At 36.9% G+C, this 22,921-nt stretch overlaps 1 protein-coding gene across 2 annotated transcripts; it reads right to left on the bottom strand.

Annotated features, from left to right (window-relative positions):
• On the bottom strand, positions 1-22,384 carry znfx1 (zinc finger, NFX1-type containing 1). 2 transcript variants are annotated; one of them, XM_082136296.1, is made up of 15 exons: positions 22,075-22,384; positions 20,397-20,482; positions 18,181-19,616; positions 17,638-17,924; positions 15,902-16,140; positions 15,620-15,742; positions 15,198-15,346; positions 12,310-12,453; positions 10,813-10,924; positions 8,565-8,818; positions 7,631-7,770; positions 5,213-5,513; positions 4,304-4,414; positions 4,089-4,184; positions 1-3,963 (listed from the first exon to the last, which is right to left on the bottom strand). In XM_082136296.1, the coding sequence occupies exons 2-15, from the start codon at positions 20,461-20,463 to the stop codon at positions 1,510-1,512; spliced, it is 5,913 nt and encodes a 1,970-aa protein (XP_081992422.1). In that variant the 5' UTR covers positions 20,464-20,482; positions 22,075-22,384; the 3' UTR covers positions 1-1,509. The 2 variants fall into 2 exon arrangements, with proteins under 2 accessions (XP_081992422.1, XP_081992423.1); XM_082136297.1 differs by having other exon boundaries at positions 8,565-8,809; positions 22,075-22,383.
• Positions 22,385-22,921: the final 537 nt, after the last annotated feature.

The raw sequence follows: 22,921 nt of genomic DNA, 5'->3' as shown, positions 1-22,921 counted from the left end.
TTTTCATTAAAACATGATTTTATTAAGCATATTTATGATTAAGTGCTATTCTTCTGTGAGCATGCATACAAGCTACAGGTAATTTCATTGGTTAGCATTGTGTATTTTAGCACATCTGGATCCAGGACATTTATAGTCATAGCCTAGAACACCATATTAACCAATCAGCATCTAGAACCACAACTATCTGCTTTATAAGACTATGCACGGACCTCCTTTATTAGGAGCATGAATATGTTGGACTTAAAACAAACTAACTTAATTACTGTAAAAAAAAAAAAAAAAGAGAAAAAAAAAGCTGATGCATTGAAATGTACAGAGCGTAATATTTCTAACCAGTGGTTGCATAAACTGCAAAGTCTAGTCTTATAAGTTACTCTTAATTTTTCTTTAAGACAGGTCAGCTTTAATTGTCAGTAACATAAAAAGGTAGATTGGTCTAATTCAGGCTAGTTCTTCAGACACAGTCTTAACATAGTGGCTATGTTTATGCAGCTGGACCCTGGTTCAACTCACTACGCATGAAATGAGAGTTAAAATAGGCTTTGATGAGTACGTTACTCATCAATTAGCAGGCAGTAAAAATGATTTTGACTCTCATGTCACTTTTTTTAAATCTGACATGTCTTCTAAAGAAATTATTTGCATCTTCTAAGAAACGTTGTTCATGGAAAATATGCCATCATAATTTTAGCTGGAAGTGTTTTTCTCCACCAAATGAATATATGAGGATCATAACCAAGTGGAAGGAGCATTTCATCAAGTGATTGACTAGTTGCACGTACAGTAGTAGAACAACAACAAATATACCTACTACAAGAAAAAAAATACCATAATTCATCATAGGCACAAAATCAATGCGAGGAAATAATGCACCCGTCAATCATTCTCCCTTCAGTGGCAAGCATGAGAAAAAGTTCACTTTAAACTCTCTTGCTAACTGTTAAATTACAATTTCCTCTGAAAAAAGGTGCAACCTGCTTACTTGGTTAAAAGCCACATTTCATGATTTGTGTTACAGGATTAAAACCCAACACCTATCTGCACACAGAAGACAACGATAGCCCCTTTCTCACAGAGCGTTGATCCCAGAAAAATGCCATAGAATTGCTAAAGTGCCTTCTGTGTGAACGCAAACACATCCCAGGATTGATTCCGGAATGGGGACCAAGTAACATTGCTAGGATCAGTCCAGGAATGACCCTGTGTTGATAAAAGGCAGGACCAATGGCGTAAGGGGTGTGTCGTCGCAATGACGTAGTAATCGTGCAACTCTTTGACCGGGGGTTTTAAATGCACATCAATGTTCACGCTTCACATTAACAAAGAAGAAAGTTTGTGTTCGTCAAGGAACAAAAGGAGGACGAAAAAAATGTCTGCAAACACGCCACATCCAGATTCCAGAAAACCCCTGTCAGTATGAATGAACCAAAATCAAATCAAACGATCCCGGGACACATAATCAGTATATTTCTATGTGAATCTCTATGTGAAAGGGGCTTGAGAATTTCAATCTTCAAAGTTGATCAGGTTATAGTTTGCCATGTTGGCAGCATCTGACCAGGCAGCATGTTCTGCACCATCCATCTCAGACGCCACAGCGTTTCCCTGAAGGAGATTGTGATTAGTACCTCCAATAGCAGCGTTGCATTCTGGACATTTGCTTTCTACCATAGCACCCCCACATTCACCAATTGCATATACGTGTCCATTGGGACATTTGTACCAATGCCCTTTTTTCAAACCGATGGCTTTGAGTATCATCACCCTCTCATCCTCAGTGATACCTAGGCCGCTGCGTGGTAGTTTATCATCCAGCTTCGTGAACATTTTCTTGACTGTACGTTCTAGACCCTCAGAGAAAGGCAAGGTGTCCTCCAGGATCTCTCTTAACTGCTGGACCTCGGTGGCAAGAACGACGTCTGAAAGTTTAAAATGAGACATCTTGCAGCGCACGTTGAGCTCAGCCAGGTAGGAGAGTCTCTTCAATTCACGTTCGAGATCTGCAACCTGCTGGTCTGAAAACCTCTGACTTCGATCCATGAGAAAGTTCAAAGCTTCTTCGACTTTGCGGGAGAACTTAAAATCGTCTTGTGGTGCCATATGTTCTGTCTGCATTTCTTTCAGTTTCCCAATGCTCTCGAGGAAGCTCATCAAGTTCTCGAGATGCCAAAGTTGTTGGTATGAAAGGTCCTTTGTGTTGAGTTTCTCATCAAGGGAGGCGAACTCTTTGGGAAGATGATACTTCAAGTTGTTCTGCTCAAGCAGTTGAAAACGTAGGTCTTCCTGCTGTTGCTTGATAATATCAGGCACACCATTGATCTTCTCCTTGACCATCTCGATGGCTGCCAGGCTGCGGTTGATGTGAGTGCCATACCGAAGGTTTCTACGGATGGGAGTGCGACACCTTGGACATTCCTTGAGTTTAATTGCCCTTTGATCCAATCCAGAACCTTGGTCTTCGTCGAGACTCATGTATTGATCCATTCCTTTGGTCTCAAACAAGTGCTTGCAATCTTCTAGCTGAATAAAACAAGCATCCGGTTCGTCTTCACTGCCGAAGAAGATCTCCGTGACCTCTTCCTTGTTGCAAACGCGACACTTATTGGGACAAGGGTCTCCGCACAGGCCTATGCAACGATGTCCACAGGATAAGTTTTTGTTACAGGGAACTAAACACGGTGGCCGGTCGCACGGTTCGTGACACAGCTTGGTACAGCTGTAGTGAGGGCACTGCCATTCGCAGGGTTCGATGCAGCGGGCGCAAGGCTGTCCACAAGTCTTCTTACAGATGCTGTGGACGCAACGGTTCTCGCAAAGTGAGGAACATGGTGGACAATCTCTGACACAGGGTTCCCGACACGGATGAGAACACACAAGGGTTTCTCGGCATTTGTGGGTGCATCCTTTATGCAGGCGACCTTGATAGCAACCATGGCAAGTTCCTGGGCAAGTGTGGCCACATTTCAAGGTGGTGCCACATTTCGTTCTGCAGATTGGCTCATTTTTGGGGTCCCTGGAAATATAGCATGGTTCTTCTTGGATGTGTCCACATTTTAGCTGCATCTGAACTCTTGTCATGCACTGAGAGGTGCAGGAGTCTCCACAAGCCGCCTTGCATGGATGGCCGCATTGGAGGGTCTTTTGGCAATGCACTTGACACGCAAATGTTGCAGGGTCTTGGTGGCAGGGCACCATTTGATTGTGCAGGCATGATGGTATTATCTTGTCTACGAGTACCCGGCATTTACCGCACACTTGGTAACAGCGTTTCATGCATTTGTGGCCCAGTTCACACATCACCTTTGGGCAGTCTTTCATGCACTGGTATTTCTTGTGCTCAGCATCGTATGGGTGGCACATACGGGTGCACACGTGGCCACACTCCAGGCGGTACTCGCAGGGCTGATCGCAACCACCCTCAGGGGCACCTTTGAAGTCATTCCCGCATGAAGCCTGGATCCGTTTCTCCGGATGGTTCTGACAGCTCAACGTCAAAGCAGCACCCACTTGATCCTGCTCTCTCAGAGTGTGAATGATGTTGCTCCACAGTTTAACCGAGCTAAGCATGTCCATATCCCCAATACAATAAAGACCCATCTTAGCACGAGAGAGAGCAACACAGACTCGGTTTGATATGTTCAGGAAGCCGACCCTCCCCTGACGGTTGCTGCGCACTAGAGACAATATGATGATATCATTCTCCTCCCCTTGGTATTTGTCAACGACATGGACTTTGACGCCAGTGAATTCTGGAGAGGGCATGAGCTTACGCAGACAGTGAAGTTGTCCGGTGTATGTTGTGAGAATGGTAATCTGGGAAGGTTTGTATTCCTGGTTAAGCAAGTACCGGCAAAGCTGAACAACAAAACAAGCTTCGTGAGGATTCTGGTGACTCCGTCCGTCCTTAATCTCTTCCTCATGTTGAGAATGATCCACAAAAAAGAGATTTGTCAGAAGCCCCTATAGACCCAAAGATACAGGTGTCAAGTAGATTAATTTTAGTAATAGCCAAATAATTGTGATAAGTATAAATAATGACATTGAGCATCTAAGGTTGTGCAATTATGTTCACTTAAATTCCTTACCTTGACATTGTCATACTCCAGCACAGAGGGGTGGTTTTCCAGGGTTTCATAGATATGAGGAGTCAATAGTCGAGCGATGCTTGGCCTCATGCGATGCTAGAAACAAACAAAATATAAAGAACAGGATTGTTGTTTTAGCACATGATTCACTAGAGGAATTATTGACATCTGTGAATATGTAACCCAGTGGCTGATGTGATGGTACAGTAACTAACCTGGTAGTTGAGGCGCACAAACGGGAAGTTCACTTTGACAAGCCTCTCAAACATCGACACTTCCAGATTGAAATTCTTGGCAAGATCATACACTGTTGCGCTAGGCCTCAGCTGTGCAGGTTCAAATACAGAAAGAATTAGCATTTTGGTTATTACTACAGAAGTATTTACTGTTTACATTAACCCCGGGACTACAGACAATGCTTAAGTCTAGTCCCAGACTAAAATGCATGTTTGAGCTGTTTTTAAAATCTTTAAAATATGTCAGTGCCTTTGTTTTGTTTCTAAATGCACACCAGTAATGTTTTTTTTCTTTTTCTACGGCATGTTTATTAAATATTGACATGACATTAAATGTCATAATTGAACTGGCTTAATCTAAGACCTGTGTGTGAAACCAGGCCTAACTGTTAAAATTAATACAATGAGACATTAACATTTCGGTAACACTTTACAAAAAGGTTTTATTAGTTAACATGAACTAAGCGTTTATTAATCTTAGTTAATGTTAATTTCAACATTTACTAATACATTATTAAAATCAAATGTTGTATTTGCTAACATTAATTAATGCACTGTGAACTAACATGAACAAACAATGAACAGCTGGATTTTTATTAAACTAACATTAACAAAGATTAATAAATACTGTTACAAATGTATTGCTCATTGTTAGTTCGTGTTAGTTAATATATTAACTAATGTTAACAAATGTGACCTTATTGTAAAGTGTTACCAACATTTCTTTATGAGGTTCTCTGAGTGCGTCAACATTTTTTTTTTGGTAAAGAGATTCCTGATAATCATTCAATTATTGCATTTATATTTTGCTGGAAATTACACACTTATTTGGCCCAGAATATTTCCTGAATCATTGATAGTCTCAGCAATTTATCAAGTCATGTGTACCTGCTGGTGATCCCCGATCAGTATGAGGTGCTGGCAGGCTTTGCTGAGGGTGGTGATGGTGTGCGCCTCCAACACCTCCGCCGCCTCCTCCACGATCACCAGTCTGGGCCGCAGCTCCTGAAGAGCCTGTCTGTATTTAGCCGCTCCTGTGGTGGTCATACCCACGACCAGAGCCTGCTGTAACACACACAGGTCCTCACGACGGCGGATTTCATTCAGACGCTCCGCTGCGTCCTGATAGACCTGCTCAGCGTCCAGGGTTTTGGTGCGAAGATCAGTCCGATAGCGCAAAACCCAAAGGCTGAAGGAGGAAACGAAGTTGTTATACCATGAATTTATTTTCCACTGGTTTCACAGACAAGGCTTAAGCTAGTCCCTGACTGACTAAAATGCATGTTTGAGCTGTTTTAACTGAAAACAACTTGATCGATAAAAGGCCCGGTTTCAAAGACAGGGTTTAGATTAAGCCAGGATTTGGCATTAGTTCAATTAGGGCATTTAAGTAGCTTTTGTAAACGTAGAAAGAAACAATACTGGTGTGCATCTTGAGACAAAACAATGTCACTGACATAAGCTACTTAAATGCCTAATTGACACTAAGGGCCCTATTTTAACGATCTGAAACGCAAGTAACTTTGTGGGCGGGTCTCGGCGCTGTTGCTATTATACCGGCGGGATAAATGACTCTTGCGCCCGACGCAAATCTAAAATGTGTTGGTCTGAAGTAGCTTCATTACTCATAGGTGTGGTTTGGGCGTAACGTGAAATAAACCAATCAGAGCATCATCTCACATTCCCTTTAAGAGCAGGCGCGCTTGTTCCATGGCGGATTGCTATTATAACGGCGGATTTGCCAGACGCACGCCAGGAGCGGTTCACAGCCGAGGAGACCGACGTTCTCGTCAGGGCCGTAAAACACAGAGAAGTGACATTGGGGATGGAGAAACACACCCAAATTAGCTTCGGTTAAACAGGCGTACAATAATTTGGGTAAATGTGTAAGCTAGATTTATGCCTATTTTTTCACATCTTCATGGACACAACAATGATTTCCCTCGTGTGTTAATATTTTTCCTTGTAATAATGTATGATTTGCAAAAATGAGAACTTCTGTGTAGATGATAGAAGCAAAGTGTATGCGCGTTGTGCACACGCTACATTGATTATGGCCAAGCATGCGCCCTTAAAATAGCATCTGAATAACATGCGCAACACACCACTGACTTTAGACTAGGTTTCTCCTGGTCTGTGGAATTGTTTTCTAAACCTGCAAAATAGCACCAGGGAACGTTTGCGCCGGAACACGCCTCCTCTTTTCGCTGAACCGCCCCCGGGAGCACAAGTTCATTCCCTAATTTACCGGCGTGCGCCTGTGGAGGGAAAAGTCCGCTGTGCGCGGGTGCAAAATAGGAATAATACATGCGTCGCTGTACAAAGTCAATTGCGCTGGGTGCAAGATAGGGCCCTAAGACCTAATCCTGGCTTAATCTAAGCCCTGTCTGTGAAACCGGGCATTTGAATCTTAGATTAAGATGTTAGTTCCCTGGTGCACCTTAAACAAATTTGTGGTAGTGATGGGTTTCTAATTTTACGTCACACCTGAGTGTTCCTGGGTGAATATTTTAATAATAACATGAGCCGAGTGGAATAAAGAAAGTGATCAGCATGACTGATATTCAAACCGGTGAGCACGTGCTGCTTTGTTTACGGTGTGTATCTGCCGCCTACAGTGTCAGTTTCCCTTTTTCAGTGACGAATATAGACAAATATATCTGCAGAAATAGACCCTGCCTTAAGGCAATGCAGAAATGATTGATTCAACTCATGAGTCTTCAGGTCTGAGTCGGTCATTTCTGTCATGATGGCTCTTCTCCATAACTCGAGATGAATGAACGACTCGCACCCGAAGACTCAGGAGGTGAACTAATCATTTCTCTTCAGCCTATGTGAATTGACAAAAGAACAACTCGGATCTGGAGGTGAGGAGAGATAAACTAACAGAGTGCATCGCCTGAAGACCCAGCTAAGCAATTAATTAATCATTTATTTTTCTCATAATTTGGCCTTGGCCTGCATTATAGTTTTTTTTTCTTATTCTAAATGTGATCAACGTTTGCATAAGTTGATGTGTTGGGGAATTTGGTTATTAACATGTAACATAATAATTATATTCTGCTGAAATGAATGAAATTACTTGGAAAAAGGTTTGTTTTCGCTGACTCAAAGATCAGTAAAAATGATCTGAACTTCCCTTCACTGATTTGTGGGTAGATGCTGCCATCTCGTGGAGGGAGTGAGTGTGTGTGTGTGTGTGTGTGTGTGTGTGTGTGTGTGTGTGTGTGTGTGTGTGTGTGTGTGTGTGTGTGTGTGTGTGTGTGTGTGTGTGTGTTTGTGTGTGTGTGTGTGTGTGTGTCTTACCGATACAGTCTCCATTTGTCTTTCAGATTCAGGCTCCACACATCGCTGATTCGCCTTTCTTGTTCCTCACTCATGGCTGAAGTCTTCCTCAGCTCTTTTCGAGCCATTTGCTTCATTTTTTTCTTCTGATGGCCTTGCACCTGAACACACATGAACAGAACAGTAGCACTGAGGTCATCAAAACACACACTGAATAGTACAGTACAGCTGAAACTCGAAAAAATCTGAATATCGTGCAAAAGTTCATTTATTTCAGTAATTCAACTTAAAAGGTGAAACTAATATATTATATAGACTCATTACATGCAAAGTGAGATATTTCAAGCCTTTATTTGTTATCATTTTGATGATTATGGCTTACAGCTATGAAAACCCCAAATTCAAAATCAGAATATTGTGAAAAGGTTTTCATAGCTGTAAGCCATAATCATCAAAATTATAACAAATAAAGGCTTGAAATATCTCACTTTGCATGTAATGAGTCTATATAATATATTAGTTTCACCTTTTAAGTTGAATTACTGAAATAAATGAACTTTTGCACGATATTCAAATTTTAAGTATTTGTAGGAAATGTTGAATACACACACGCATGGCTTAAATGATTAAATAAAAATTTATATTTAATATAATAAGGTTCATTAGTTAACATTAGTTAATGTGTTAACTAACATGAACTAACAATGATCAATACATTTGTTACAGTATTTATTCATCTTTGTTAATGTTAGCTAATAAAAATACAGCTCATGTTAGTTCACAGCATTAACTAACATTAACAAATACAAACTTTGATTTTAATAACATAAGTAAATGTTGAAATTGATATTTAGTAAGATTAATAAATGCTAAAGAAGTATTGTTTCTTTCTTAGTTCATGTTAACTAATGAACCTTATTGTCAAGTGTTATTAATAATGCATGAATATTCATACCTGCCATTCCTCGGCCTGAGCCTGGCTCTGGTTGTGACTCGGGTCTGGTTGAGGTTCAGTATCATTCAGGTTCAAAGACAACATCAGCTCAGCCATGTCAGCGATGCTTTTCTCATCCCGTTTCAGTTTCTGGTGGTCTTTATCCCGATGATCTGAATCCAACAATATCCTCTCTGCCTGGAGCAGTTCAGCCTCTTCTTCTATCTCGATCAGTTCCTCGTCCTCCAGTTGTGCCTCGTTGTCATCTGCCGCCTCTGAGGAAGAAAGAGAGATGTTTGTAATGCTGAATATGGAGTTGTATTACAGAAACTTAATATCTTCAGATTTGAAAAGTTCGATTTCCTATGTGAAAGTTACCATGGTTACTATACAGATAGAATATGAAGTTTCTGTAATAAATGACTGTTTATGGATGTTGCTTAAAATGGTAACACTTTGCAATCAATAAGGTTCATTAGTTAACATTAACTAACATGCACTACAATACATTTGTTACAGTATTTATTCATCTTTGTTAATGTTAGATAATAAAAATACGGCTGTTCATTGTTTGTTCATGTTAGTTCACAGCATTAACTGATGTTAACACGATTTTAATACAGTATTGGTAAATGTTTAAGTTAACATTAACAAAGATTATTAAATGCTGTAAACGTGCAGTTCATTATTAGTTCATGCTAACTAATGACTAATGTTAACTAACGAACCTCATTGTAAAGTGTTACACCCTTAAAACATTACAAGTATAGTTAAACGAGCTCAAACACACTCTGGATGCGTTCATTGACCACAACACAATCTGTTATGTGTCCTGATCCCAAATATGTTGTGCTTTATCAGCATGCAGAAATAAAAAGATGTAGATGTGCTTAGTCATGAAATCCGAGACCCTCTCATCTGTGAAATCTGATCACAACTAGCGTTCAGAGGCACATTTGCAGGATTAACCAGCAGAGGGACACGATGAGCTGTATAATCAATGTCTATTTCATGCCAATACATGTTGAACTAAGTGTTCAACTTGAACCCTTTGTCTTATGAGTACTTTGGCAGTTTTTGCATTTAGCACCAAATTATAATAAATACTGCATCTCAGTGGTGAGGGGAAATCATTGTGCATTAAAGCATGAAGAAAATGCCATTGAAAAGCCATTCCTTTCACTGGCCCACTGGTGGGCCCAAAGCCATTACATATTTAAAACATTAATATCCTATACTAAACCTAAACTAATCTTGACAAACTATATATCATTTGAAAGCTTACAATCTCTAGTTTTCATATTTGGTGACTGAAATTACAGAGGAGCCATAATTTATCAATTTGCAACAAGTATATTTTCATATTCCTAAGGCGTGTTCAGACCTTTATTTTGAAATAGCAATGAACATGAGAAATCATGAAAGAATGGTAGAAACCTCAGTTTGTTTTCATGCCAAGAGTTCAAAAGATAGCATCCATTCAATTATTTTTGAAAAAAGGGTCTGAAAATGTTTTAAATATAAAAGAAAAAAATAATAGATTCACCATTTGTGATGTGGCAGCGAGCTATAGCGCACATATGTGTTCTTTTTATGTGTTTCTTAGAGGTTGAATTCATATCAAAATCTGCCAAACTTCCCATATTACTTCTGAATAGGATGTCTACTTCATAAATTGTATGAAAATTGTGGAAATAATGGTTCAGATCACTCAAACCACACATGGAAATGGAGGCGCCCTTATATGGGCAGTAATGGAGTCTGGTTGTCACCTAGTGGAAGCGTTCAGTACTGCGCCCACACAAAATCTTACTGAAAACTCATTTTTTGAGATATCAACCTACATTTTGAAACACAACTTGTTTTAGATTTTTGACTTTGATTTTTTTTGTTGCAGTTTTAGAGTCGCCCAGGTTTAAAAAATATATATTTTATATAAAATATTAATAATTACATTTTTTACATTGTACATTTCCATAAACTCAAACTTCTATAACTTTTTTTCTCTTTCACTTCCTTAATTTATTTCACTTCTAAAAATCTGCCAAATGTCTTCTTTAAAACAAGACCAATTGTACGTCTATACTCCAAAGCATTCTTTAATTACAACCATTTAAGTTCTAAATGTGCATTTTCATGTCTACTCAAAAAAAGGGGGGTGACAGTTAACAGGTTAAAAAAAAAAGCATGTGGTGATTTATTTGACCTCATATATAATATAAAAAGATAAATTGTTGTCGACGTTGTGTTTGGTCTGTTAGAGTCTCACCTCCTCCAAATGTTAGTTGTGACCCCTGCAAGAAAATATTGGACCCGATGCCGAGCCACTCTGCTATCATCGAAGGCTTCTTCTTCCCCACGCTCTCAAAGCCATCATACACCTAACACAGACATTATGAAAATTACTGTGAGTAAAAACTATGTACATATTACAAGTCACATGATTATATGGCATGATGTTTAAGCCTGTAAAGCCTAACATATGGCCTAATATTTTGAAATGGAAGTTAATTGAACCTTTAGACAAAACATAGGAGGGAAAATACCTAAATTTGAGGTAATTTTACCTAAAATTTTAGGCCCAAACTGAGCAAAAATATGCAATTTAGTGCAGATGCTGAAATTTATATGCCACAAAATTGAGATCAAATTCTAATAGATCTTTTGGTTACACTTTATTTAAAGGTGTCATTGTTACAGTGTAATTATATATTTACATACTGAGTAATATTAATCAACTACATGTACTTACTATAGGGTTAGGGTAGGATTAGGGTTTGGTTGAGGGTTAATTGCATGTAATTATGCATCATTTACTGTTATTACTATGGTAAGTACATGTAACATATGTAACAAAGACACTGTAAAATAAAGTGTTACCGATCTTTTTACCAGTATAGCAGACTACTTACATAAAAGCATATAAATATCAGTCGTCACTCTATATCTGCCAATAATATCTCTTAGTAAGACGATATTTAAATGCTTAGTTTATTATCAAAGCATGTAGTTTTAAAATATATATTGAAATGCAATACAATGATGATTGAGAGATTAACAAATCAACCTTCCTCAAAAGCCTGATGATCATATTTGATACTCATGATATTTATAATAACTAATATATGGATAATCATGTAAATCATGTTGCTTCAGTCCAGGAAGTGTTCATCTTGAAATATTACTAACAATTTAAAAGTGAATCTTACGTTTACTTCTAAAAATGTTACGTTTACAGACTAAAAATCTGTCAAGATTTCCCAGCATGAGCTGAAGGACGTTTGTACAATTATACTAAAGGGATTTTTACTGGCTAAAAAAAAAGCATGAACGATCAATCAGACGACAGAATGACTGTGTGCAACAGGTTTTACAGCAAAGTTGAGATCATTTAGAAGCCTTAGAAACTGGCTATAAATATGACACAGTAGACATTACAGGGTTAAGCAGGGTCCAGAATTGCTTCTGTATAAAGTATATATGGATGGCATGTTTGGCAGCTGAGCTAGTTTCAGCCTGTGTGTGTGTGTGTGTGTGTGTGTGTGTGTGTGTGTGTCTGTGTCTCTGTGTGTGTGTGTGTGTGTCTCTGTGTGTGTGTGTGTGTGTGTGTGTGTGTGTGTGTGTGTGTGTGTGTGTGTGTGTGTGTGTGTGTGTGTGTGTGTGTGTGTGTGTGTGTGTGTGTGTGTGTGTGTGTGTGTGTGTGTGTGTGTGTGTGTGTGTGTGTGTGTGTGTGTGTGTGTGTGTGTGTGTGTGTGGACAGACTCACTGGCTGTAGACACAGACTGTCCCAGTGCTCAGCTGAGATGTATCTTTCCAGAAAGTCTTCTCTGAGAACGCCACGCAAACTGCACTCGAGCTGAGCGGTCTGTGTCTTTAAGACCTCCTCTGCCGCCTCCATCTGTGTGTAGATCTGAGCACACACAACACAACTCATTAGAAATATCATTCATATATTATGAGACACAATGGCACATCATTTTTTTCAGATAACTTTTGATAAATATGATAAATATGTAAGAAATAAAAACACCCTGACAAATCTGCATATTATAATACAAGTTATGCACATGCATGACAGCACGGCCACACATTTAATTGACATAAATGACATTAATTAGATTATTAATGAGAAATAATTGTTACATATTTTGTTTTCTTTAGGAACATTTTATGCAAATATCTAAAAACATTTAAAAATATATATAAATTCAACTTAAGTGTTTACAGCAACATTAAAAAACAAAATTATTTTTATCCTACTGACAGTCCTAAGAAATAATAGACTTGTATAATATAATAAAATAAAATAATCCAATTATTTATATTCTACTGGCAGTCCTAAGAAAAAAATAGTATAATAAAAATTAAATAAATATTTTTATTCTACTTACAGTCCTAAGAAAAAATAGACTAGTATAATAAAATAAATTAATAAAATAAAATAAATATTTTTATTCTACTGACAGTCCTAAGAAATAATAGACTACTATAATAAAATAAATTAATAAAATAGAACAAAATTATTTTTATTCTACTGACAGTCCTAAGACATAATAGACTACTATAATAAAATAAATTAATAAAATAGAACAAAATAATTATTTTTATTCTACTGACAGTCCTAAGACATAATAGACTAATATAATAAAATAAATTAATAAAATAATTATTTTTATTCTACTGACAGTCCTAAGACATAATAGACTAATATAATAAAATAAATTAATAAAATAGAATAAAATAAATATTTTTATTCTACTGACAGTCCTAAGACATAATAGACTAATATAATAAAATAAATTAATAAAATAGAATAAAATAATTATTTGTATTCTACTGACAGTCCTAAGACATAATAGACTAATATAATAAAATAAATTAATAAAATAAATATTTTTATTCTACTGACAGTCCTAAGACATAATAGACTAATATAATAAAATAAATTAATAAAATAGAATAAAATAATTATTTTTATTCTACTGACAGTCCTAAGACATAATAGACTAATATAATAAAATAAATTAATAAAATAGAATAAAATAAATATTTTTATTCTACTGACAGTCCTAAGACATAATAGACTAATATAATAAAATAAATGAATAAAATAGAATAAAATAATTATTTGTATTCTACTGACAGTCCTAAGACATAATAGACTAATATAATAAAATAAATTAATAAAATAATTATTTTTATTCTACTGACAGTCCTAAGACATAATAGACTAATATAATAAAATAAATTAATAAAATAGAATAAAATAATTATTTTTATTCTACTGACAGTCCTAAGACATAATAGACTAATATAATAAAATAAATTAATAAAATAGAATAAAATAAATATTTTTATTCTACTGACAGTCCTAAGACATAATAGACTAATATAATAAAATAAATGAATAAAATAGAATAAAATAATTATTTGTATTCTACTGACAGTCCTAAGACATAATAGACTAATATAATAAAATAAATTAATAAAATAATTATTTTTATTCTACTGACAGTCCTAAGACATAATAGACTAATATAATAAAATAAATTAATAAAATAGAATAAAATAATTATTTTTATTCTACTGACAGTCCTAAGACATAATAGACTAATATAATAAAATAAATTAATAAAATAGAATAAAATAATTATTTTTATTCTACTGACAGTCCTAAGACATAATAGACTAATATAATAAAATAAATTAATAAAATAGAATAAAATAAATATTTTTATTCTACTGACAGTCCTAAGACATAATAGACTAATATAATAAAATAAATGAATAAAATAGAATAAAATAATTATTTGTATTCTACTGACAGTCCTAAGACATAATAGACTAATATAATAAAATAAATTAATAAAATAATTATTTTTATTCTACTGACAGTCCTAAGACATAATAGACTAATATAATAAAATAAATTAATAAAATAGAATAAAATAATTATTTTTATTCTACTGACAGTCCTAAGACATAATAGACTAATATAATAAAATAAATTAATAAAATAGAACAAAATAATTATTTTTATTCTACTGACAGTCCAAGACATAATAGACTAATATAATAAAATAAATTAATAAAATAGAACAAAATAATTATTTTTATTCTACTGACAGTCCTAAGACATAATAGACTAATATAATAAAATAAATTAATAAAATAGAACAAAATAATTATTTTTATTCTACTGACAGTCCTAAGACATAATAGACTAATATAATAAAATAAATTAATAAAATAATTATTTTTATTCTACTGACAGTCCTAAGACATAATAGACTAATATAATAAAATAAATTAATAAAATAGAATAAAATAAATATTTTTATTCTACTGACAGTCCTAAGACATAATAGACTAATATAATAAAATAAATTAATAAAAAAGAATAAAATAATTATTTTTATTCTACTGACAGTCCTAAGAAAAAATAGACTACTATAATACAATAAATTCAAATCAAATATTTTTATTCTACTGACAGTCCTAAGAAATAATAGACTAATATAATAAAATAAAGCAATTATTTTTATTCTACTTACAGTCCTAAGAAATAAGGGACCAGTATAATACAATCAAATAATAAGAAAACACAGAAATGTCACAATAAAATATGAGTTTTGTCCATGATAGACGGCTCACCTCATGATGGGCTTTCCTCAGGTGCTGTGGCAAACTTTTCCGGAAGTTTGGAGCCTTGGTCAGCTCCCTCAGACCGAAACTCTTCAGAGTTTCACTGTTACTCCGTCCTCCAACTCTTACAATGCCCTTCTTTAAGAAGCCATGGATGCCTGGGACACAAGTTGTGAAATATCTCATAATGTCATACATGAAGCTGTAGAGTTTTACTGTTCACACTTTTAATGTGTTAGTTTGAACTCTCTGGACTGGAGTAGCCAACAAAGTTTAAATGCTTCAAACAAAAAATCACTTCTGAGACACATGACATATGAGAAAGAACTTTCCATTTAATCTAATAGTTGGCTCAAAGAAAGTTTTTGTCCGTGCCATCACGCAAAAATCAGCCTCACGCTCTTATAAATGCCATATCAATAAATTGTTACCTTCTAGAAACTGGTCAAGAGCATGATTGGTATAGCAGACCACCAGCATAGGGCAACCCTTCGACCAGGCCTCATGATTCTCTAGCAAAGCCTGAGCGATCTTTAGTCCAACATGAGTCTTCCCTGCAAAGAAGAAAACAAACAGGATCTTCAGAATCATTAGCAGATATCTGTGTAGTTAAGAAGTAGGTTGCATCTATAATGTTAAAATGTCCTTTTTTTTGTGTGCATATGCAACTTGACCTCAAGAGTAATCAGACCAGAATTAGTTAAAACAGTCACCTGTGCCTGGTGGTCCCTGTATGATGGCCAGTTCACTGGTTAAGGCCAGTTTCAGTGCTTGAAGTTGGCTTTCATCGAGACCCATTGTTTCCTCATCGGGCCAGGCGTGTTGGGTCAGGGGGTTGAAGGGTGGGATCTTCTTCTGTCCTTCTGCCGTAATGCACGACAGATCGTATGACCTTCCCTCCACCCGAAGATAAGCTGGAGGATCTACATTTGTGTTGCACTCCACTATGTACCTAAAACAACACACGTTTACATCACCAATGTTACAAATAAAAAATGTGTGGTGTTTACAAAGTCAAGCAACACTATTACTTTTGTTCAGACATGTAATAATAAGACTTGGCTGTAGGGGTGCGCGAAATTGACAAAAAAAGGATATCACAGTATTTTCTGGGATATCATCGATAACAATAATTTGACGATATTTTGCTGAGAGTGTTTGTTGTGCATCTTTAGGACTGTCATTGACAGCTGACTCCTAAAATGTTTGATATTCTTCATATTCTGTGTGGAGGTCAGTAGGCATCAGTGACAGAAATGATCTTTTCCAATAAGTTTAAACTGATTTATATCTTTATATCTATAAAGCCTTTTTTTTACCTAATTAAAGGTATGCATCATCTTTTGTGTCAAATTCTTACATTTAATCAAATTCAGTTGTGATAATAAGACACAATAGGGCTTTTATCAACCAAATGAAATCAGTATCAACAAAATGAATCTTTGCAATGCAGAGGAAACACAGAAGCTGCATCTGAAGTGGCATTTAGATGCATTTATACACACTGTTTAATGCAGTTCAGAGGGACATGAATGCCTTTAGCCTGCAGTTACAAATGCATAAATAATGTTTGGATGTTTTAAACATAAAATGTTGAATATTGATATTTTTAATTGAAATGATGCTTAAATTGTGAAATTAAAACCAACGAGTAGGTGGCAGAAAGTCACTGTTAACGAGTGAGTCAATGAGATTGAACCGATTCATTTAAACGGCTGATTCATTCAGGAACAAAGCATTTGACTGTCTTAAGCGAGTCATTGAATCGTTCATTCAAAGGGTTCATTCATTCAGTAACGAAACATCGCTGTGTGTTCCTCAGAGATGCAAAACAGTCCTGTGGCTTTTTTGGAATTATTTTTGTTGGCAAAATAAAGCAAAAGCAGGCAATATTGTGTCTAAAATGTAAGTCACTTAATATAAACTTTTTGTTTTTTGAACTGGATATCACATTTGTAATATTAATGCTGATTTTGGAGAAAAAAATTACACACTATGTGTGATTACTGATTGACTACTTTAAATTATATAAATATAAATGTCCCTTATCTTGAATATTGGGGGTGTTCAAAATGCATTTTAATAGACCAAATCACCCGGTGAAAGTGTGCACTCTATATGCTCAAGCACACTAGTCTAACCTACTAGACTACACCACATAGTGTATATGCATGCGCTCCGCTCTCTAAATGTGTTTTTGCAAAATGCGGGACATACTCGATAATGTAATCAAATAATCACGATATTATCGTAGACGATATACAGTATATTGCACATCCCCTACTTGGCAGTGAGCTCTTTTGACTTGAAACCAACTAGAAACTTCCAGAACACCCTAGAACCACAAAACAACACTCTAAAAACCATTCAGAACACCTTACAAACCAAATAGCAACCACCCACAGAGTTTTGCACAAGTGAACAAGACGTACACTTCAAACCTGCATACCTTTGAAAGGGAACATCATTTTCGTCTTCCTCCTGGAGACCATCTAGGACGTATCGGTAGGCCTCAAAGTAAGCCGTGGTCTCGACCATCAGGAAGGAGTCAGAGGGCTGAACCGTGGCCATTCTGGCCCTGCTTTCAGAAGTAAAAGAGAGATTCACCAGTCCACGCTTTAGAAACTTTGGGTCCCGATCGGCCACAGTGGCAAACAGGAAGGTTTCGAAGTTGTCCATGGAGAGACACACAAGGGATCCGTAAATAAGACGTTTGGAATTTTCCCACCGGACAAACTGTAAGAGAGGTTAACGTGATTAGGATTACAGAGGACATTAAGTTCTCTCGGACATTACAATTTAGAGTGTTCTGTTATCAAAGGTAACTGTCTAAGCTATGCATTTCAGAAATGTACATATACAAAATCACAGTTAGCAAAAAAATTATTAATTTAAACAATTTCATAATTTAAGGCAGAAATAATGAGCTCATTGAAATAATGAATACTTGAAACTTTGAAAAGAATACACTAGAAAAGAAGCTCATCATTACCTTAAGTGGCCGTGGGTCAAACTGCACTTTGTAGGAGATTCCCGTTGATGTGCAGAGCGGCAACAGCAATCGGGTGTCAGTGTAGACTCTGATGTCATCAAAACGCCTCTTTTTGATTGGTACCCCATCAGTGTTATCATCGCGCTGGATCCTCAGGAGCTCCTTGACGCCCTCTCGCAGTGGCCTCACGAAATCTTCACGCAGAAGTCGGAAGTGTGTGTCCAGATAGATGCGAGCATTAGGGAAGCTTTGAGACATTATGTTGGGTCTCAGGAAAGGCCTCTCGTCTAAGTGGAACTCATCATAGGTTGGATAGATGCTCATCGTCCTGAAGTCTTCCTCCCCAGGTGGAGCATCTTCATCCGCTGCTAGGAAGGAGTAGTTATCTGTCCGCAAGGTGCCTTCCCTTGATTTCTCTTGGAGATGGTCCACCACACCCTGCACCCTCTCCAAGTCCTCATCAGTGCTGTCGAGAACATCCACACCGGAGGCACGCAACTGGTTGACGGTTGGTTTCAGAAGAGCCACCAACATTGACACAGATTGGACAGAGCTGTGTGGAAACATGTTGAGAACATCGGAGAGAAGGCTGATGATGTTGCTCAAGTGTTGGGGATACTGATCCCTTCGAGCTTGCATGTGATCTGACATCATTCCAGTCACATGATAGGGCAAGATGTTACGGAAAAACGGCGAGTCCTTGAAGATGCGAGCCAAATGCATGACGTTCTTGCGGTCGATTCGAGACTGGAAGGCCTTGCAGAGAACCTGACAGATCAGCTGCACCAAGTCGCCTCTCATTGGATCTTCCTCAAGCAGATTCTTAAGCCCACTGCTAGATGAAAGGGTGATGGCCACCTCGGACGCTTCTTTCTCCAGTAGACCTTCGAGCGTTTTATACCCCAGTTTGCGTACATCAGGTGTGCCGTCTCTCCCTCTTCCTCTTCCTCTCCCTCTCCCAAAACCCCCTCTACCTCTCATAGCTTCTTCTCTTCCTCTTTGAGGTTCTTCACCTTGTGGACTGGCTCTTAAGTCAGTCATGCTTCTACTGGCTCGTGGGTGGCGTGTGTCTTCAGGGTGGTTCACAGGAGCCGGAAAATGATAAGAATTGAGAAGAGTTTGATGAGTGAACCCAGAAACAGGTCTCCCAAATGCTCGTAAAGGTGAAGATGCGTTTGTTGGACGTCCTCTTATCACAGGGAGGCGGTGGTGATGTGGTTGGTTTTCTCCTCTCCACGGTCCTCGACCTCTTCCATCTCCTCCTCTTCCTCCTCCCTCGCCTCGGCCACCTCCTCTTCCACCTCCTCTTCCATCTCCTCGACCTCTTCCATCTCCTCTTCCTCCTCCTCTTCCTCCTCCCTCGCCTCGGCCACCTCCTCTTCCTCTTGTTCGATTGGGAGACCTACTTGCTTGTCTTTGACCAGGCACAGAACCATCTGTTAAAATAAAATTGTGGTGTATAATTAATGAGGATGTAAACAGTCGCCGTTTGAATTTAAATAGGCAAACGCTTAAGAGTCAATGATTGAATCATTATTGCAGAGATTATTATGTTTCTAGCATGTTATGTGTTTGGCAACAGTTCTTCTAACCCTAATTGATGGAGTGGGTAGCTTTTCATTTCTTAAACAAACATGTAGGAAGATGCATCATGGCCATATTTCAGGATGATAATGTCAAGATTCATTAGGCTCAGATTGTGAAAGAATGGTTGGGAAGAGCATGAAGAATCATTTTCACACATGAATTGGCACAGACCTTAAATTCAATTAAAGCCTTTGGGATGTGCTGGAGGAGACTTTACAGAGTACTGGACTCTTGCATTGTCAATACAAGACCTTGACCAAAAATGTATGCACTTCTTGATGGAAATAAATGTTTTGATGTTATTTCCATCAAGATGTGCAATAATTTTTGGTCAAAACCTTCATGCTCCCTCAAACCATTCTTTCACAGTTTGAGTCTAATGAATCTTGACATTGTCATCCTGGAATATGCCCATGATGTGTCTTCCTACATGGTTGTTTAAGAAATGAAAAGCTACCCACTCCATCAGTTAGGGTTAGAAGAACTGTTGCCAAACATATAACACGCTAGAAACAAAATAATCACTGCAATAATGAGCCAATCATAGACTCTTAAGCATTTGCCTGTGTAAATCCAAACAGCAACTTTTTTTTGCCCAATTTAAAATGAGGGAATGTAAAGATCTATACCTCTTCTTTGAGGGCCACTGAAGCCTCCTCTCCCTCTTTGTTGTCCTCCTCCTCTTGGATTGACCATTATACAGCTGTTAATATATCTGCAAGGCAATTATACCAATAGATTATACAGAAAATAGAAATAATCAAGAAGAAAATGTTATATTACTTCTCTGAAGACCCCTCCAATACCTTCACTGCTATGCTTTACCTCTGGCTGAAAGCCTGGATCTAATGCAATGACTTCCATACATTTTACAGCTTTTCCTCAGTCTCTTTGGTACATTTCTTGAATCATCCTTAACATTTTCAAACCAATAAGTGCAGTAGTAGTAATATAGCTTTTTAATGCCATGTCAGAATCTGAGGCAATCTACGAGTTACAAAAATACAAAAGTTGCATGAATACAATAAAAATAATAAAAACAAAACAAAAGGAAAAACAAAACAGCAGGAATCCTATTATATACAAGATGTTATACTTTAACATATGATAAAAAAAGCTGAAACCTTTTCTGTTAAAATCTCACTAAACAAGTCCTTAAGTGAGCTTATACTTCATAAAAATGTTGACTATTTGCATTAAAAATGGAACAGTCCAATAAAATATGTTTAACGGAAAGTGAGGTCTTGCAGAACATAGAGTTGGTTCTTCACCTTTAAGCAAAAATGCATGAGTCTCCCAATAAGTGCATTTCTTTAAACAATTTGTACAAACAGCACCATACAACGGATCACCCGCGAAAACTAACTTGCTCAAAATCCTTAGTTAATCTCTCAAAAGTAAATATTTATCCCAGTGAATGTGTATCAGTGCATGCATCAGAATGAGAAGTCCTTGTGTCTTTGTTCACAAATAAGATATCAAAATGCTTTTTCATGTTGTCAATAAGTGCACTGTCTGTCAGTATTTCCTGATTTAAACTATATGGCATATAAATATAATGGTTTTTTTTTATCTATATTACACATCGCAATTGATCATGTAGAAAACAGCAGATGAATGTGCCTAAGCATTGGCAACTGCTTTTATGATGTGCCAAAGTGACAAGAGGATGTGGTTAAACAAGCAGTTTTGAGAATTTCAATTGTGATCTGAGAAACAATAATTATCATCATAATTTCTCTCTCATTCAAGACAAACACACACGTGACTACATGACTAATCTCTGAAATCTTGCTTAGCTCACTAAGTAAAATACAGCTGATGTCTGAACCTGATCAATTATTTATATCAGTTTCATTTCTCGCTAAGGTAACTAGTCTGTATTTATACTACAGAACCTAATATAACACATGTATGTGTATATCTATCTATCTATCTATCTATATATATAGAGAGAGAGAGAGAGAGAGAGAGAGAGAGAGAGAGAGAGAGAGAGAGAGAGATGCTATTAATAACATAATAATATGCTTTTATAAATATAATTTTCTCAAATGCTTTATCAAAATGTTACTTTTTTATATTGTAGAATGACAATTACTCGCGAAAAAAAATAATAATAATACATTTACAATGAAATGACTGCGTACTAGTCAACTACCGGAAATGAACAGGCTAAAACACAACAGGCTAAAACTATTCTCTTTGAAACGAAGAAATTACCGGCCGGCAGCAAATGACAGTAGATATAACATATAAATAATAGTATAAACAAAGCGATTCTTATCTAATATGATCTGGAGCACTCACCTGGCTCTGATGTGTTCAGTATGAGTGCGTCTTGCATCTGTCAGTGTCCTTTATGCTGGTCTAGTTTCGTTTCTCGCTGTAATGGGCGGATCAGCTGGTTTCACTGAGTCAGAACCGAAAGTGATGAACGAAAAACAGAAATCCGTTACCGTGGTGAGATATACAGACTGGGGCTAAAGCGGAGACCGGGGTTAGTTGTCACATGGGATATACCTCAGTGGCTAGAGGTTTCGAAAAAAAGATCAACAAAATAAACGAGAACACGCTGACATACACTGTTGTGCAACGCACACACACACGTCTGGTTTACTATCTGTGCGGGGACTTTCCATTGACGTAATGATTTGTATCCTGTACAAACTGTATATTCTCTCCTCTTAGACTAACCCTAGCCCATCACAGAAAACATTTTTACATTAATAAATAAATAAATAAATAAAAACTCATTCTGTATGATTTATAAGCTTGTTTCCTCATGGGGACCTCAATTTAAGACCTTCATTTCACAAAACCGAAACCTATTTGAACAAGATGTTGTGGCTTGAATGCAAAGCAGTGGGTTAGATGCAAATCACAAACAGCATGTAGAGGAAGCCCAATACAGGTAAACCACAAGCAAGGCCTGCTAATAGTCAATGAATAATAATTCAACAACACCGTCTTGTTTGTTCATCAAACAGTGAATCATTTCTGACTGACTCCACCTGAAAACTTTGACCCGACTGAAGCTTCATGTTCATTTAGAAATACAGCTTGCAATCAATCTAGAACTAGATGCAATTTCCAATTTAGCAACATAGACTAATAGCGTTACATTAGACACAATAATATTGTCATATTACACCCA

This window comes from Leuciscus leuciscus (genome assembly GCF_965113295.1).
Source record: "Leuciscus leuciscus genome assembly, chromosome: 14".
Lineage (NCBI taxonomy): Eukaryota > Metazoa > Chordata > Actinopteri > Cypriniformes > Leuciscidae > Leuciscus > Leuciscus leuciscus.
Note: the sequence above shows the minus strand (reverse complement) of the source record. Positions and strands in the feature narration are given on the sequence as shown.

Bases quoted from the DNA above. Each gene is read 5' to 3' on its own strand.
- znfx1 (XM_082136296.1), bottom strand. From the start codon at position 20,463: ATGGTCAATCCAAGAGGAGGAGGACAACAAAGAGGGAGAGGAGGCTTC. The intron at 19,617-20,396 runs GTATAGATCTTT...TTATTTTAACAG, and splicing joins CAGTGGCCCTCAAAGAAGAG to ATGGTTCTGTGCCTGGTCAA. The intron at 8,819-10,812 runs GTGAGACTCTAA...TTTCTTCCTCAG, and splicing joins ACAACTAACATTTGGAGGAG to AGGCGGCAGATGACAACGAG.